Source organism: Eublepharis macularius, chromosome 7 (assembly GCF_028583425.1).
Source record: "Eublepharis macularius isolate TG4126 chromosome 7, MPM_Emac_v1.0, whole genome shotgun sequence".
Taxonomy (NCBI): domain Eukaryota; kingdom Metazoa; phylum Chordata; class Lepidosauria; order Squamata; family Eublepharidae; genus Eublepharis; species Eublepharis macularius.
The window spans coordinates 117,037,005-117,055,392 of record NC_072796.1 but is presented as its reverse complement, the minus strand read 5'-3'; the positions used below and the strand labels follow the sequence as shown (position 1 = coordinate 117,055,392).

At 40.8% G+C, this 18,388-nt stretch overlaps 1 protein-coding gene across 4 annotated transcripts in view; it reads right to left on the bottom strand.

Moving 5' to 3' along the window:
* EMC2 (ER membrane protein complex subunit 2) overlaps window positions 1-17,843 on the bottom strand; it is a 40,785-nt gene extending 22,942 nt beyond the window's left edge. Inside the window, exons 1-4 of one of the 4 annotated variants that reach the window (XM_054985044.1) lie at window positions 17,756-17,825; window positions 17,176-17,260; window positions 7,363-7,476; window positions 4,454-4,518 (exon numbers count right to left, since the gene is read on the bottom strand). In XM_054985044.1, the coding sequence (XP_054841019.1) occupies window positions 4,454-4,518; window positions 7,363-7,474 (177 nt within the window). In that variant the 5' untranslated portion in view covers window positions 7,475-7,476; window positions 17,176-17,260; window positions 17,756-17,825. Of the gene's footprint in view, window positions 1-4,453; window positions 4,519-7,362; window positions 7,477-8,813; window positions 8,888-14,483; window positions 14,505-17,175; window positions 17,261-17,755 lie in introns of those variants that run through there. The other 3 variants (XM_054985043.1, XM_054985047.1, XM_054985045.1) reach the window with 3 other exon arrangements.
* Between the last annotated feature and the right edge of the window lie 545 nt (window positions 17,844-18,388).

Sequence of the window (18,388 nt, the reverse complement as noted above, 5' to 3'; positions counted from 1 at the left end):
AAGCAAAACTCCATTGACAAACTAAATGTCCCACCAATTGTTTATGTGGTAAGTCAACAAAAAATATTAAAGGCAAATTCAGAAAAACTTCAGACAGAGAAGTAATTCCATGGTGGTCACAGATCCTTGGAAACATTAACAGGCAAAATTTAAAAGTTTGCAAGAACAGCAAGGAAATTTGAAAAGGAAATCAAGAGATAACAAGTAACAGAATATTTTGTAGGTGGAACGCAAGCATGTGCAACAACTCCATCATCCATAATTTCTCTATCACAACGCCCGCAAAAGCACAGCCTTGGAAGGAAACATAGCAGAGGCCACCGGGTGCTCCAAACAGGTTACTGAATAGCAATAAATGGGTCTGGTTCACTTGACTAGTTAGTTGAGCAACACACTGGACTAGAACCTTAACATAATCGACATGGAAGGTAAAGCAGATAAATCCAATAGCACTACTCTAAACAGAGGCAAAGAATAACCATAAGAGGGAACCAGAACAGACACTGGCTTGAATCCACTGGTGATTTCTTTCCACAGAAGTTATTCCTCTGCCAAAATGCTGCTCGTGGGTTACAGGAGCCAGGTCTGCGGTGAGTAGAGGGATCAACAAAAACTGTCCTCACTGTTCTGCCTGCAGAACTCCCTCACTGGACTCAAGCAATTCGGACTATTACCTGGTGCAGCAAGGCGGCAAAACGGGGATATATATCTACCTTACAAGACTACTGTAAAAATTACCAGAGTATGTGAAATTATTTGACCACTAAAAGGGTTATAGGTATTCAAGTACTATAATTATTAGTCAGTAGGAGAAATCAAAAACATGAACTAGAGTTTTAGCAACAGAAAAGAAGAAGAAAATCACATCATGGAAAACAAGTCCATTGTTCTCATTGGCATCTATTTTATTTTCATTATAAAACTTCAGCACAGCAAAATGCAGGCCTCAAAGTATGTTTTTTTTGTGTGCGCGCAAAACCCTGTATTAATGGTGTTCCATTAAGGCAGTCTAAAATTCTAACAGGTTTCCAGACTGCTTTTTCCTCTTCTATTCTGTCTTATAAAGGAGGGGCAACGGTACACCCAAAAAGGAAATTAATAATATTTAAACATAAAAAGAAAACAGTGGAAAAGGTCTTATTTGACCTAAATAAAGGAATTAAAATGCAGGCTCAAGCTTCTCACACAGAGGTATTGCAGGTGGCTGCCAAAAGTAGGTGATCTCACTAAAGCCATATGTGGTGGGTACACATGTGGGATGGAAGACAGCAAGGTTAACAACAGCTATTATGATCAAGGCAGAGGAGGGAACAATCCTAAAAGACCAAAAAAAAGTCCAGATGAACATCTAAGTGTACATCTCCTAACACACTTCATCGAGAGCTGACGGCACCTATTTCCTGACAAGGAAGGCCTCTCCCTTGTTTAGGATTTTATAACCAGAAGAGAAAAGTGCAAAAACTGTTTCAGACTCTGGTGCCTGCAGCTGTGGGAAAAGGCCGATCGGAATGATGGCTATTCTGAATGACTTTCAATGAAGTATGTGGTGGACCAATAAAAGTCTCAAGTTTTCATTTAAAGCACTCTCAATGTGGAGACCATTGCACTCCTCGAATCATGCTGTGTTTCTTATAGGACACTTTGGGGCCAGAAGTTCAACCTTTAAACTATTACTGTGATTATTAGTGGTTTTTACACACACACGTTTGCTGGTTCTTTCAGGAAACTCACAAGTGTATTTAAGAGGTTTTTCAGATAACTTTATTTTTATTTTTTTATTTTTATTTTGTTTATACAAAGCATGAGCACATTTTGTTTTGTACAAGGAAACTTAAGATTTATTTTATCCTACTGTAATCCTATTGCAATATTGTTAGCAGTTGTACTATACAGGATTTGTGCATGCAGTTACGAAAAATGAAAGGTGGGTTTCCAAGATACTCAGGAGTAGGGGTGCGTACGGGTGAGATTCGGGTTTCCTGCTTCAGGTTTCCCCGAAAAGCTCCATAAAGATTCGGAGCATAGCGAAGTGAGGGGGGAAAGCTTTGTCCCAGCCCCCACACCCAGCCCCACTTAGCACCCCTGCCCCCCCCCAGCCATTTTCCACTTATTCCCCTCCCCCTTACCTGGAAGACCAGCAGCGGCCTGCTGGGCAGCGGGGAAGGCCAGATCCGCCGCTCCCGTGCTGCCACCCCTGGCCCTTCCTGCCCCTCAAACGGCCGTTGCTGCGGCCATTTGAGAAGCAGGGAGGGCCTCCTCCACCTCCATGGTGGCCATTTGAGAGGCAGGAAGGGCCGGAGGAGGCAGCTCCGGCCTTCCCCACCGGCCAGCTAGCTGCTGTGAGTCCTGGAGGCGCAGCATCCAGCTGGGCCACGGGAAAGGCCAGAGCCAACACCACGCCTCTGTCTCTGGGGCCTGCAGCGGCCCAGTGGACGGTGGGGAAGGTTGGAGCCGCTGCCACCGCGGAGGCCAGTGGAGAGGCAAGAGGACGTGGAGCCGCCTCCTTCACCACCGCTGCAGCCCTGCCAGCCCAGGTAAGTGGGAGGTGAGGTGGTTAGGAACTGGGGCTGGGGGTGGTTGAGTAAAGTTTAAAGGGCCTTCTCACTTGCAAGCAGCAAGTGAAAAGGCCCTTTAAACTTCAGCTGACAGGCGACAGAGATCCCCCCCGCCCACCAGCTGAAGTTTAAAGGGCCCTGCCACTTGAAATCCGAAGTGGTATGCTTCGGATTCAGGTTTCTAAGTTGCTTCAGTATGCTCCGTAAAGATTCGGAGTATACTGAAATGACAGCGGGATGGGGGGTGGAGGAGGCCCACCCCCCACCCTTAAACCCTATCCTCCCACCCCTCACCCCATTTACCTGGCCAGCCGGAAGGCTGGAGCCAACGCTGCGCTGGGCAGTGGAGAAGGCGTTCCCTACCACTCCCGCACAGCCATGGCCGTCACGGCCAACTGGCCGGCAGAAGGAGCCTTCCCTGCCGCTGTTGCCGTGTAGCCACAGCCGTCGCAGCCAGCTGGCTAGCAGAGAGGGCCTTCCTTGCCACTGTCGCTGCGCAGCCAGCTGGCAGGCAGAGAGGGCTGCCACCGCTGCCGGAAGCCAGCTGGGAGGCAGGAGGGCTGCCTCCTCCAGCACAGTGCCAGGTGAGATTGGGGAGGGGTAAGGGTAGGGAATGGGAAAGTTTAGAGGGCCCTACCACTTGTGAAAGGGGCCTTTAAACTTAACACCTGGGGCCCAGAAGCTTCCTGAAGCATTACGAATGCTTTGGAAAGCTTTGATTCGGGATTTCCAAATTGGGGCCAGCAATACTGAAGCTTTCTGAATCAGGCCCGATTCGGATATTTTACCCGAATCGGATACCCGAAGTGCATCCCCCCCCCAGTTACTGTTTTCCAGCAGCAAATTCTGTATAATCCCAACTGTTGCATGGTCTGTGATCAAAAGAGATCCATGGGAGGGGGGGGGGGACAAATTTCTGTAATTTGTATCTTTCTCTTTTGAAGAAAATTGAAATCATTATGATACAGATCCTTCTGAAGCAACTATGCAATGAAATCCTCTCTGTAGCCTTGAAAGACCCTAGAATGACAAATATCTTTGAACATTTGAAAAGCTGACAATCACAAAAAAGGTTTTACATCAATGTTTTCTCCTGCATATGGCAACTTTAACATGCTTTTTGGCACTCAACTTGTATCCAAGTAGCTGTAAATATTTTTACAACTGTAGAAAGACCCAAGACAATTATAAACAAAATTTCAATTACAGGCACAGATCCTATTAGCCTCAGGGTCTTTCCAAACAATAAAAAGCCAGACTTTTTTTCTTACTTACACTCATTCCACCCTCACCTCAAAGTAGCACTGCAAATAGCCCATGCATACATAATGGAAGGTAGTCTCACTATGATGTACCTGTGAATGCTGTTTTTTAAAAAAATTAATAGGAACAACAGTCTCTTTAGCACTGGAAGTTTCAAACCAGCTTTCCAAGAACCTGATATTAAAAGCAAAACTATTTAGCAAAACATTCAGGAGCAAATATTTATAGCAAAGGCTTGGGTGTGTGTGAATGGTATACTGTGTAAAGACAATGACACTTCTTTTAAAGTTCATAAAAGACAGTAGAGGGGACAAGGGAAGGGAGATGCATCACTCATTATCGAGACACATGCAAAACTACATGCAACACAGTACTAACAACTATGAAAGGCAAGAAAAGCAGGTGGATAGAGAAAAGTGCAATATTATTGCCATTTGTATGCAGGGAGATTATACCTGCAACAAAAGCACTGCTTTAAAAAAAGGTCCGTAACACATCGAGATAAAAAACAACCAACTTGAAAAGTGCAATGCACCTCCACAAAAGTATCTTATAATGTTTAACCCACATAAAGGAAATATAACATTTACCATTAAGAAAATTTAAGTGTTGTATAAAAAAACTGAAATGCTTACCAGGGCCAAATCATCTCGACTGCAATCCAAGGCAGCAATCATCACTTGTTCATATATTATCCAGACTAGACACACACACAAAAAATCCGTCATAAAATATACATAGCTGAGTTTTCAAACCAATTACTAACAGACAAAACGAATTAGATCAATTGTATCCTCTCTTATATTTCTATAATGACTACTTCCTATTGGACCTTGACCTTGTCACAATATTACTTGTCGAGACCGTATATGCAAGAACTCTATAACTATTGTAATTCCACAATTGGTTTTGCTTTAGCGCTGCATGGGTGACTTTTAGAAATGGATTCATGCTGTAACACTACTTGTGATATCACACAGACTACAGCAGTGACCCAGAGCTCACCTGCTTTTCAAAAAGCAGTTGGAAGGTTTGGCAGGAAACATTTTAAAAGGAAACGTTTTTGTCCGTGACAGGTGCATTACTTTTCTCCAACATTTACTTTAAATTATTTTCACCAAATATTCAAATTACTACCTGAACTGAATTCCTACAGAAGTTCTATAGAAACAGCATGAGACAGCATTCCGGTAACTGTGGACTCCTCTCTGGATTGTGGCCAGACTCATTATTCATACACTGCTTTAGGAACACAAAACCCTGCCAATTTCATATTGCTCCTTCACCCTTGCTTATACAGTGAAGTTTGCCTACTGACCAATCATGATCTAATCTGGCAAAACATCAGCACTGCACAGATTTCTATGGTTCACTCTAATTAGAATTCTACTATGCAAAATCAAAACTAAAATTATCTGAGTGTCCACAAGAGAAATCCACAAGTTTCCCCTTCCTGACTACTTCATAAGTGGATAATAAATGCAAGTTATTTGTCTTGCAGATCTCTAAATGCATGAACTGGCTCTCACTCTTTCATTTGCTTGGTTAAAATCAGATTGCTCTCTATGGTTAACGGGAACGGCAGCTATAAAGCCTAGGAAAACAAAACATGGATATGACAGTACAGGATGTAATGAAGGAGACTTCATGCTGCTCTCTAGAATAATGTTGTATCTGCTGCTGACTAGTATTCAAGTTGGTGGGAGCATTTAGGTTGTTATCAGTTGTTACAACAAACCAACATTAAGCAAGGATGTGTACAAACCCCAGCTTACTACTGGGCTCACACACAGGCTCTGCTCCTCTCTTCTTCCACAGAGAACCTAGTTAGAAACTAACTCCACTTCCCTATGACATATGACTGCAGGCACGCTCTTTAACTGGAATTGACTGCAGGCACGCTCTTTAACTGGAATTTAGAATCACAACCCAGATTCAAAAACATCAGTTTGCAGGAAGAAAAATTTATTCTGGTTAACTTTCCTGGCTCCTATAAATCTGGTTATGTGCTCCTACATCTGTGTGGGACAGGCAGCTACCAATGATTTATAAAAGGGATTCTCTGCAGGAGAACAGGAGGAAGGTGCACACACAAGACTTGTAACAAGCCAGGTTTGTACCCATCTTGACTTACGTTGCTTTCACATACACTTTCAATCCATGTTCAATGAACTCTGCAACTGGATTTTACTGTGTGAAACTTGCAAACAATTGCTGAAGTACACTGAAAGCGGATTAAAAGTGCATTATTCAGCATGTGTAAAAGCAGCAATAATCTTTGGCTTGTTATGAAATCTGAACACAACCTCAGAATTCTAACATGTACTGCAACTTGCAAAGCAAATTACAGTTATCATCAGCAGTCCTGCCTTCCCTTTTTGAAGCTACGGTCCTTTCTACCATCCAGTGCGTTTTACTTTAGAGTAAGAAGCAAGACAATGCTTATTAACCAGTTTCCTAAGCACTCCTCCAAACAATATAATAAAAAAAATGACTGAGATATATCAATACGCAAGTTCCATGTATATCCATACTACTTTTCTCTGCAGAAAAAAAAATTGGTGTGTATTAGTGGCATCTTCTGGAAACATCCCAAAGTGAAAGACCTCTGGATGAATATTAAAAGAACTGAACCTGCTTCAGAAATAGTCCTCCAACATTTTATAACTTAAGTGGTGTGGAGTCCAAAACTTCCTAAAATTAAATAAAGAAGGGTACCCACTTGGAACTTTGAGCTCATTGCCAGAAATGAACTCCTCATACTGTCTGAATTAGGTTAACTGAATTACAGACAGGAAAGAAAGAGAAAGTAGAATGAGCTCATTAAAAACAAATCACTGATACTTATTCCCTTCCTGCCTACATAACAGCCTTCCTCAGCCCTATACAGTTTTTTGCCATAAAAAAAGCTGTGATGCTTTATCCTTTGCTTATATAAAAAGAGGTATTGCACTATTGTGACTTTCTGTTTAAACTATCCCTTTCTGGTATAGAATGCCACGTGCCAAGTTTCTGTCTAGGGAGAATTAGTATTGTGCACTTATGACTTCCTTCAAACACAGGAATATTGTATATAATGAAAATCCAGGCACACCCTAGACTCTCATAAGCAACATTATAATAAAAGCCACCCTTATATCGATTCCATGTAGCTGAAGTTATGGTTTCATTTCAGGAATAACAATTTCTCCTGGTTTCAAACGCTAGCTATCCCTCAGAAGAGTGAAGACAACCTTTGAGTGAAATGTGTCCAAGGGCGTATGGCCAAAGGTTTTCTCAAAAGTATTCGCATGAATAGTGGGCCAGGCTATACATCCTATTAGGCGTACATCTTTCTGCCCACACCCTTCAATTGGAAAGCAGATCAAGAGTCAAGAACACTGGCAGATGCTGAGCTTACAAAAATAATGTGCGTACCATACAACCAGACAAATGGAGTAGAAGTAAAATAATATGGAGGGCGTAATAAGGGAATTGATGGTGCAATAAACAAAACCAGCTGCACAAAAAAGGATAGCTACAGACAAGAAAGAATTTGACCTACTGTCATCACCAAGCTTAGCTGCATATTCATTAACTAACTCTTCTCCAACTTCCACTATCTGCTCACTGTTCCGACAGTTCTCTTCTCTCCATTTCCTCATTTTGTCTCGCATCTCTGAAAAACAAATAATGAAATACTGAAAGAATATTTCTAGAATGGGCCAAGACACATATATCGCCTTCATAACCCAGATTTACCTTAACTGTAATGGTTCCACAACTTCAAGACTAAAACTCTGAAATTACTTTTGACATGTTGTAAGAAAACTAAACAAAAATGGTTGGATTTGCGGATCTTCTGGATATTGGGCTAATGAATCCATTGTCCTGTGTGCTGCCTCTCCTCCTACTTCATTTTGTAGAATTTCTACTCGTAGCCGTCAATCATTTCAATGCAGATTATACATTTTTAAAAACTAATAAAATAATAAAAGCAATTTAATAGACAAATGAGGCTGCCAAATGACTAGCCGAAATATATATGTGCAATATCTGGGAGGGTTTCCCTTCTAGTTTTGCACTGGTGTTAAGGAGAGAGTCACAAAAGGCAAGATGTTGCAGTTTTAATGTATACTCGCTAGACTGGGGTGAAAGATCCTATCCACAGAATATGGATGCCCACTGATTTAAATGGAAATTACTCAAACATACTGTTTTTAGCAGCAGTAGGCCAAAAACACAGCGAACTGAAAAGTTCTCAGCTTTTACAACATCAACTCCTTTCTCCTATAAAGGATTAAGCATTTACTCCAACATTTGCTATAAAGTTTGTGTGTGACTACCGTCCATTCACTTCTGCTCCATAGTAAATCTGGTTACATTTTACAACAGCTTCGAAAATACCTTCTTAATTTAAACATGGAACAGAGTATCTTTCTTGTCTTGGAAACGAGGTAAGAATAGTGTTGGATCTTAAAAATGGCTTTATGAAAAAAGTATACTGACTATGACAGTTTGAGAGAGAACACATCTTCATTTTGTGCCACAACAACCTCATGTGGTAATTCTCAGATTCTTTTCAATAGTCCCATAAACCGGACATTTTTCTATAACCGTTTGCCCCCCTAATTTCTATTTCCAACAGAATGGTAAAAGGGGAATACCAATGTTATGCCAAAGTCTTCTCCATTATTCTCTGAACTCAATACAAATCATGCACTGAGAGAGGATGCAAAAATTCAGTATTACTACTAAAATATGACAACATCTATGCACATATTTTATAGAATTCTTTATAGGGCGGCTGTTGTAATATTTCAGCAAGTCATTTTTCTTCATGAACATTACATCATCTTCTGCTTTGAGAAAAAAGGCCGTAAGTATAATTTAAAATACTTAAACTACTTTCATCCCATTTTCAAAACCTCCCAATTTCTAACTAATAAGAGTCTGGGTAAATAATTTGTAAGAACACATACAAACTGCAAGAACAACATGAAATATACTACTAACCGATGATTGTTTTTCAAGTTTAAAAGTGCTTTTCTTGAAAGATATCCAACCAGTTCTTAAGATCGCCATATGCCCTACAAACCAAAGAATTCTTTTGTTTTCATATTAACAACCATAAATGAAGGAAGCATCAAGAAAAAGCAAGTCTAAGGATTTTTTTAAAAATACTGCTTCGATTCTGTTTATTATGAGCATGTTAAAATACAAAAGACACACTGAGTTATTTTTAAGTAAGATCTTTATTTAAACACATAATTCAGAATCTGCTTGTCTTCTTGTCATTTCAGTATGTACCAGTTAACAAAACTGACAGCTTTAGTTTAAACAATTTTCTACCCTTCTCTCTCACATACACTTCTTACCCACAAGGAATGAACATAGATCTTTTAGGGGGGGGGGGAGGACTCTGTTACTGTGCTTCATTTTATATTTTGAAAGTCAACCAAAACCACCACAGGGTTACATTTCATGTGAATGAGTAAATCTAAATGGTTCCTGACACAAGAAGACCCCTGGAAATTAAAAATTAGAAAGAATATGAGTAAATAAAAATGTACTGCAGAGACTGACAGTTTAAATACACACAAACAAAATAATGGAAGTTTTCTCTGTTAATTTACACAGCCACTATTAAAGCTCCCATGTCAATACAACTTTCGAAAGTAATAATAATTCATTATTAAAGCACAATGATGGAAAAATATGAAAAGACCACTCACGTTTGATCATGTGACCATTTGAAATTAAAAAATGGCATTGCAATGCTCAGAATACTTTTCTGGAAGTAAGTGCCTCTCACTACATCTGAGAAGCATTTTGAGTAGACCTGCTTACTTAAAAGGGAGTCCTATTCTTCTCAGTGAAGCTTACTCCAAACTGAAATGTCTTTGGGCTTGGAGTGTAAGCTCCATGCAAACAGTTATTGCTGGAATGAAATGAGACTGAGTGCCTCTCTAGCTCTCCAGTAGCACTAATACTGATGTGACAATGGTGGCTTGGTAACTGTGCACAGTTACTAGGAAGAGAAGAAAGCAAAAGGTCCCATCTACTCCGATTTCTTCTCCCCCAAAGTCTAAAAGGAGTCTCCCTCACCAAGTGCAGAGCAACGCATTCCACTGATCTCACAGAAATTCTTCCATAACATTACATTGCACTATCCAATTCAAAGACTTTAGAGCTCATCCCAAAGATACCATTAAAAACCTCTAACAAGTATCTACAACCATGTGCCAAAGTAACTGCCTCATACTCGTTTTGCCTGACGTCTATTCTGGTCAAAATGCTACGGCTATATATGAAGCCACTGATGGGATGGAAAACAAAATGGGGAAATGAGGGTTGCACTGGACCAAACAGACTGCATATGTTGTATTTTGGGTTTTCTTTCCACTGCACAGAAACAGAGCAAATATGCTTTAGAAAGATCAGTACAAAGCAGCAGCAGTTTTGCTTTTGATGCACACCATGTAACTGCAGTGGATGACAATCAGACCTGTGTAATGTCGGGTCCCAACCGATGATTTGCAAGCAGGGTCCTAATGGGGCAGAAAAGCACCAATCGGAGAGTTTACATTCAAAAACGTTCATTCCCAGAACTACCATATTCCAATTTCTAGTTTTAAATTACTCCTGCTCTACAGGTGGGGACCCGTCAGGATGCTGCTGGCACACAGCATGCCCTTTCACCTCCAAAGTGTGACCTGAGCTTATTCCAGCTCAACTGCACTCCCTTCTTTTAGGCTGAAACAAGGGAACTGTCCGGCATGCTGTTGTCTGACAACAGCGGCAGGATTTGCCTACCACTAATACTTCTACCAAATGCTTTCTGAATAGTACCAAGGTAACTTCTAGCTGCTTAAAGCAGAATATCGGCTGCTGCTGTGCACACAATTCCTTGAAAATATGTTCTTGTTAAATCAATAAGGCTTCTGCATAAGCATAATTTGTACTTGGCTCTGTCATCTTCATGAATTCCATAAAATCACTGTGAATATACTGAATTATTGGAAAGAAACCATAAATGTCATTGTAGGTCAGGCTGCTCAAATGAAACAGAATCCATCTACTTCAGCTAGCCCACACAATGAGACAGGGTCTCGTGATAGAAAATAGCTTAGAGAGAAAAAGTGGCATACATTCAACATACTGCTATTCAAACTGGGATTAATAAGGGTGAATCGTATATATGTCAGGCTGACAAATGTACCTGTAAAAAACACACACACACACACACACACACACACACACACACACGCGGGGCATGGCACTAGAAAAGAATCACTTAACTCCACGGATATGTTCACAGGAAGACAACCTTGTAAGTACCAGCTCTCCAAACTGAACACGATAATTTTTACACTTTTGTAAAAATGTGTATGTTTGCTACCACTAATATGCTGTAATTCAGGATTCATTTATATGTTTATATCTATTCTCATCGGCAAGATTTGATTTTATCAAATATTATAAGTTTACCAGTTGATGACTAAACAAGTAGACCCAGGCTTTGGAACCAAATTTTCATTCTCAGCTTTTTCCTCACATTTATATCAACAACTATGTGATCCACAAAAAATTCCCAATGTGGCTCAGTTGTGTATTGGCCTATCTTCTGTTAATGAACATTCACCAAACCAATCGCCCTGAGCCTCTTTTCACTTCTAATGTATTTTTCATTTACTGTTATGATCCTCTTATAGCCATAATAAAAAGAGGCCTAATAGATGGCAATATTTTAATGCGTGAAGTGTGAACATTATAGCAAAATATATATTGCAGTCAACTGAAAGCTATGCATTTAATTATAGTATGGATCCAATTATTCTACAAGTTGGTAAATTTTAATGTTGCTGTCAGAAATCATGACCAAGCTTTCTTACAAGTCAAAACACTCCTCTCAACAAGATGTGTGTAAAAACAATTTTCGACTCACTCACCATTAAACTAGTAATAATTTTAGCATTCATAAAGCACTTCTTGAACATCCAGAGAGCTCTGCAGATATTACCAGAAAAATGCTTATAATATCCACCCTGTAAGACAGGACACTAATATCACTCTAGGGTGGAGTCTTACCTAAGAACATCTAGTGAGTTTATGGGTAAGATGAGGCTTGTACCGGTGAGTCCACAGCTGAGCTCACTCACTCTTAGCTGCTACATCCATAGCAAATACATATAAAAAATGAACAACATAGGTGGGCACCCAAGGGTCAAACAAGAAGGTCACGGAAACTTTTATAATTTTATATACACTTCAAACTAACAGCTGATGTGGGTCCTCATTCATGACATACTGTTTTTCTGAAGAACTTTTTATATCATTTCCAGTATGAGAGGAAGAACAGCAGGCCGCTGCTTACATCCCTTAACAGACCATAAATTACTGTTTTGTTTTTATTTACACTTTTACTCCCACTCTCTTTTAGCAGCAACAGGCTCTCATGGGTAGTTCACAATAAAACCAGAATGAAGCAAACTGCATCGTGAACACCTATAAGCATAATAAACTGAAAAAATAAGATAAAACAGGGAACACTTGAGCAGATTATTTCTCTCCAAACTCTGTCAAATAAAAAGATTCCCTCATCAAAGGCAATTTTCCTTAATTCTCCAATATGGTGATACTTTAAAGAGCCTAATGAAAAGATGAACTGAGTGAAAGTGACAAAGAGAGGCCTTAATTAAAGCTAGCTATGTAAACAAGACACAGGCCATTATCAAGGGTAAAATTCAGAATTCTCTGCTAACAGTTTACAAGATGGGAAATGTATAGCTGATTTTACAATATTACATCATTTCTATTGCTTCACCTCTAAGCTGCAACAGTATTTTGACAATACTTCCTGGTTCTTCAGATGTAATTGGCTAAACTTAAACAAGCCCATATTGTATATATCATCCACATTCACTATAAGCAAGTGGATTTTGATTTTTCTTAAAATGGTGTCTCTGTTAGAATAAACACAAACTCATTCCATAAAATGGAAAAAAGAAATGATGGGCGGGGGGTGCCTAGAAGCTTCATTTAACACATTAAAATCTAAATTTGCCTATATACACAAATTCCACTTAACACCCTAATCACAGAAAATATAAACAAGCATAGCCTCAGAAATATGAGAGAATTGTTTTTTGTAAAGGAGAAAATCCCAATTGTTTTAGTCATATTTTAATATGTAATGATTGTTAAAACACAAGTTGAACAATAAGCACCACTTTTGGTGAACAGAGATTACCAAAACAAAGTCATAAAACTGTAACAGGAAAAAGTTACACTTTATTTATCATAATACAGATCGGCACAAAACTTTACCATATGATTAACTAGTAGTCCGTAACAGCTAAGTGTTCAAGAGGGAGACCCTCTTGACAATTCAGGATACTTGTCAATGGTATCTTTTGCTCACTAAAACCTTGTTCTCCACATAAACAGTTCTGATGTCAAGAAACAATTCCTGGTATGTTCGGAACGATTAACAAGTCTCTGTCACAGGATTTAATCCAGTAGCTGTCGAGAACAAGGAAAACTGGTTTGCTGACAGTGACGCTTCCTTCCCACACCACTGTTGCCCCTCCCTGAGGGCTGGCAATGGATGTGCAGGTGGGAGTGGCATCAGTGGCCCTGACCACACGATTGTTTCCTACAGATGTTACTAGGGTGGCACAGGGAACAGCCATGTGGAAACTGTTCCCTCAATGCTCAGATATCATAAGGATTGATGATCGATTAATGCAGGAGGAGTTGGCAGTTGGGTACATCTGTTTCAAAGTGTTTAAGCTGTGTGGTCTTTTGATCCTTCTCCAGTCTATGACTTTCTGTTACCATGCTGTAATCACAAACAACACCAAAAATGCATAATACTGAAGGCAGCGCCTAAATTATTTGGTTGGATCCAATCTTTCCATGAATGCCAAGAGCTTGCAGGTGCCTCCCTGTATTGGTGCCTCCCTGTAAAAGGAGCAAGCATGGGGAGGAAGGGTGCTGCAGCAGAAATCCCCCCTTTGCACAAGAAGGGGGCAATTTCTTCTTTCTGTAGCTCTTATACTGCCTTCCAAAGTGTTCCTGAGGATTCCTTGACCTCCCCCACCTCCGGAGAAATTTTTCATAGGGTTCAGGGCTATAGGGGGACCAGGAAGTTGGCAATAATCACTTTCTCAAACTCATTTCATTCACAAAAAGGACTGGATGAAAATCATTGATGTTTAACAATTCCAGGTGTATGTCACTACTGTCTGGCCAGGTTTAATTATAAACCGAATCAACAGAATGCACAGTAATAAGAAAAATGTGGTTATCAGCCTTGAAAATAGCTCAACAAAATTTCTGTCTCTCAAGAACTGTAATCGAACCGCATACCTACACGTTTGTCAGCCTCTTGTTAGGCCAGAACAGGCCTGCATAATTTGTGAACCACCAAACAAAAAGCACCTGTCAGTCACTTGCTGATACACACACACATTCTAAGGACCAAGATTTGGGTCCAGTAGCACCTTAAAGACCAACCAGATTTTCAGGGTATGAGCTTTCGAGAGTCAGAGACCTCTGTTAGGTATCTGGTGAAGGGAGCTCTGACTCGCTAAAGCTCATACCCTGGAAATCTGGCTGGCCTTTAAGGTGCTACTGGACCTGAATCTTGCTCTTCTACTACAGACCAACATGGCTACTCACCTGAAACTATTCTAAGGAATATGACCCTTAGAGTAGAGATGATCAGATGCACTCAGCTTGGTGGGTTACAAGTTGTGTGGGTCTGGCCTGGAAGAGGGGGTAGAAACACTAACTTTCATAAAAATTCCCCGACTAGCCATCTGAAGATTTTTTTTATTTCCCACAGGTAACCTTACGAGTAGCTATTTACAAGTCTTAAAGAACAGGTCAACTCAGAATCCTATTCAGGTCTATTCACCAGAGCTTACTCCAAGAAAGGTGTACTTAGGAAGTCACTGTGAGGTTAGCAAAAAGTATTTCCTAAATTAAAACTTAAGTTAGAACTCCAAGTTACTTAAAATTATAAAAAGGTACGTAAGTAAAATACTTAGGGTGTAATTCCATGCACCCTTTGTTGAGAACTTCTGTCACTGGATTTGCTGGGACATACTTCCAAGTAAATATACAGAGGCCTGGAAGACACATATATTCTCCCCAATCTCACTGCCTTGCCATACATACCTACGCTAACAGCTGGTGGAGCAGAGTGGCTTCAAGTAACAGCTGCAAGATGAGAAGTCTCAAGCTTAGGTTTCATCCCATGAACCTTCTCACTGACCATAAGGTATTTATTTATAGTCCGCCTTTCTCAGTGAGACTCAAGGCAGATTATATGGGGAAAGTATATTATTAACCTCATGACAATCACCCTGTGAGGTGGGTGGGGCTGAGAGAGCTCCGAAGAGCTGTGATTGACCCAAAGTCACACAGCTGGCTTCAAGTGGACGAGTAGGGAATCAAACCTGGCTCTCCAGATCAGAGTCCTGCTGCATTTAACCACTACACCAAACTGGCTATATCCCAGTTTGACTAAGGTAAGCTTAGCCAAACTATTTTCTCTCTCAGCCTCAGTCATCCACTTATAATGTGCAGGTAATTATACTGGCCTACCTTGTTTTGAGGATTACTGAGAGAATGTATACAAAGTATTCTACTTGGATTTAAATCAACATTTTTTAGTGTTTTTTATATTTTAATAATGTAAACCACCTTGGGTCTGAAGAAGCTGCATAGGAGTTGCCTAAATAAAATAGTATCTTAAACAGGCCAAAAATACAATATAAAACATCTTGCTTTAAGGCAGAACATTTTTTCTCCAGATTGCTGGCAACCCTAAGGAGACTGTTCCTCTGAGAGAGAACCACCACTGCAAAAGCTCGTATCTGCTTGTTTCCCACTTCACCTTCATAGCTGAGGCATACAGAGCAGGGCTTGAGATGGAGATCTTTAACTGGCAGGCAGGATGATATTAAAGGTTACTTGAGCCACACTAAAAAAATCCTGAGTATACATCCCCATGAAACCCACCATACCCAAAAGAGGATACCCTTGGAAAATACTTAGGAAGACTCACACGTCTATCCCTATGGCTGCACGTGGAGCATTCTGTGAGATAATATTACCATTATTTGGTTCTTTAGCATCTGATGAAGACAGCTTTGTCTCTCAAAAGCTCAGACCTTGAAAACCTAGTTGGTTTTTAAGGTTCTATTGGACATGGATATTATTCTTTGACTGCAGACCAACATGGGTACCCACCTGAAACTATCTTCTTGCATCTTCAGTATGAATCTCTACACACCCATTTTAAAAAAGGAATGGAATTCTAGGAACTAGCCTCTCCCCAATAAAAAGCACCCTAATGTCATACCTATGTTGTAGTGACGATTATCTATTAAGCATGTTCTTATCCCACCCTTCCACCAAGGAGTGAATTACACAGTTCTCCCTTCATCCTTTTATTTTCACTACCATGTCACACTGGATGAGAAAGCCAGTCAGCTTTATGGCTGGTTTTCGGTTTTGAACCTGGATCTTCCAGATCCTAGTCTGAATCCAGTGACATCTTAAGAGACCAACAGCTTTCAACTGTTAGAGCTCCCTTCTTCAGATAAAAAAATCAAAAAGAGTCCAGTAGCACCTTTAAGACTAACCAATTTTATTGTAGCATAAGCTTTCGAGAATCAAGTTCTCTTCTTCAGATGCATGATCCGAACTGGTCAAATACAGAAGAGGAGGGGAGATACTATCAGATACTATCAGTGGAATGTGATGAAGAGAGCTTTGATTCTTGAAAGTTCATACCCTGAAAATCTTGGTTGTTTCTAAGGTGCCACTGGACTCCAATCCTGCTGTTCTACTGCAGATCAACAGTTACCTACCTGAAAATTCCCTCTTTACACTCACTCTAGGCTGAAAATGGGACCAAATTGTAAAGTAGTCCACATTCATACAGACATTTGTCTGATGAATACATGTCACTCTGGCCACAAATGGTAACAGGACATAGACCATTTTGCAGTGGTTGAACATTAAAATTAAGCAAGTGTGTTATGAGAACCGAGAGATGTAATTGCAGCATGCTTATTTTATAAGGTAAAAAAATTTATCTGGCCATAATGTGCTGATCCAAGCATAATTAGCTCTAAATCAACCCAAGACTGGTAAACAGGTGGGTCTAAAATCCCTCTGTTAGATACCTGTAACTCCATCATAAGAGATACTGCAGTCTTGGACACTAAAGAAAGACCCCATATAATGAATAATTATTCCAATTATGCAATCTCACAAGAAACTGAGACTAAAACTTCTCTGACATCACAACCACTACATAACAGTGGCTCTACTATCTTACAGCTACTGTGAGGCTTACTGTTTGTAGAGCACCCTCAAAGTGCACGGTCTTTTACAGGCAGATTCCCTATCCCAGAAAGCTTACAATCTACGCTTTTGACAGTCTGCAAGGGAAAAGAAGAATGGGATGGGAGGAAAGGAAGAGGATGTTATGTAAGCAAGCGCTGTTGATACGATTGAGGTTTGGCTTTTTAAGTGGATATGAGAATTAAGCGGTTAAACTAAAGCCTAAGTAAAAGTGAATGAAGAAAGTGGAGGGAGGGAAATACCCACCCCAGCCATTGTACCCACAAACAGGACTGGAAGGAAGGGAGAACATTCACCACTCTGACTACGACGGACCGTCAGAAGATGCCTCCATGGCTATTACAGAGTTAATCTCTACGTAATGTGCACAACCGGCGTTCGAGAATACGCCCAAAGGGCAGCTCCAAGCCTTGCCGAACACTCCTCGCCGCGGGAGAAGTTGCTGAGGAGAGTTTGCCCCGAAATAGGCACGGCCAAGCCAGACGTCCATCTCCCTCACACCCGCTGCCCGAGTGGCGAACCTTCCCCGCCGCCTTCCCGTCCCACTCCTCCGTCAACGGCCACAGCGTTACCTTCCCAAGTCACATCGTACAAGTCCGAGACCTTCGCCATCTTGTCGCCTGCCCTCCAACCCTATTCAGCGGGCTCACGTGATCGCCCGGAGTCCCGCCCCCGTGTCTGTCAGCGCTTCCCGCAGCCTGACACTGATTGGTTGGACGTGAGCGGCGGGCGGGGCCAGCCTCGGTCCGCTTCAAGTGGTTTGAGGGAAAGAGGGAAGGGGACGTTGTTGGGTCGCCAGCAGTGAAATCCTTTGCAGAGTTACTCCGTTCTAAGCCAGTTGCTTCCGTTGGGCTTAGAATGGAGTGACTTTGGTTAGGATTATACTGTGTTACTTAAATCAAAGAGTCCAGTAGCACCTTTAAGACTAACCAATTTTATTGTAGCATAAGCTTTCGAGAATCAAGTTCTCTTCGTCAGATGCCTGATCTCTGGACTCTTTTTGATTTTGCTACTACAGACTAACACGGCTAACTCCTCTGGAACTGTGTTACTTGTTTTCAAAGTGACGCTAGATTTTTTTTAAGGTGTTATCAGGGAATAGAAGGCAAAACAGTGGCTGCCTCTCGCCAAAATATTTCTTGCTACTTCAGCTGTCCAAAATTGTAGCACATGCCAACTTTCTGGTGCGGCCTGGAGATCCCCAG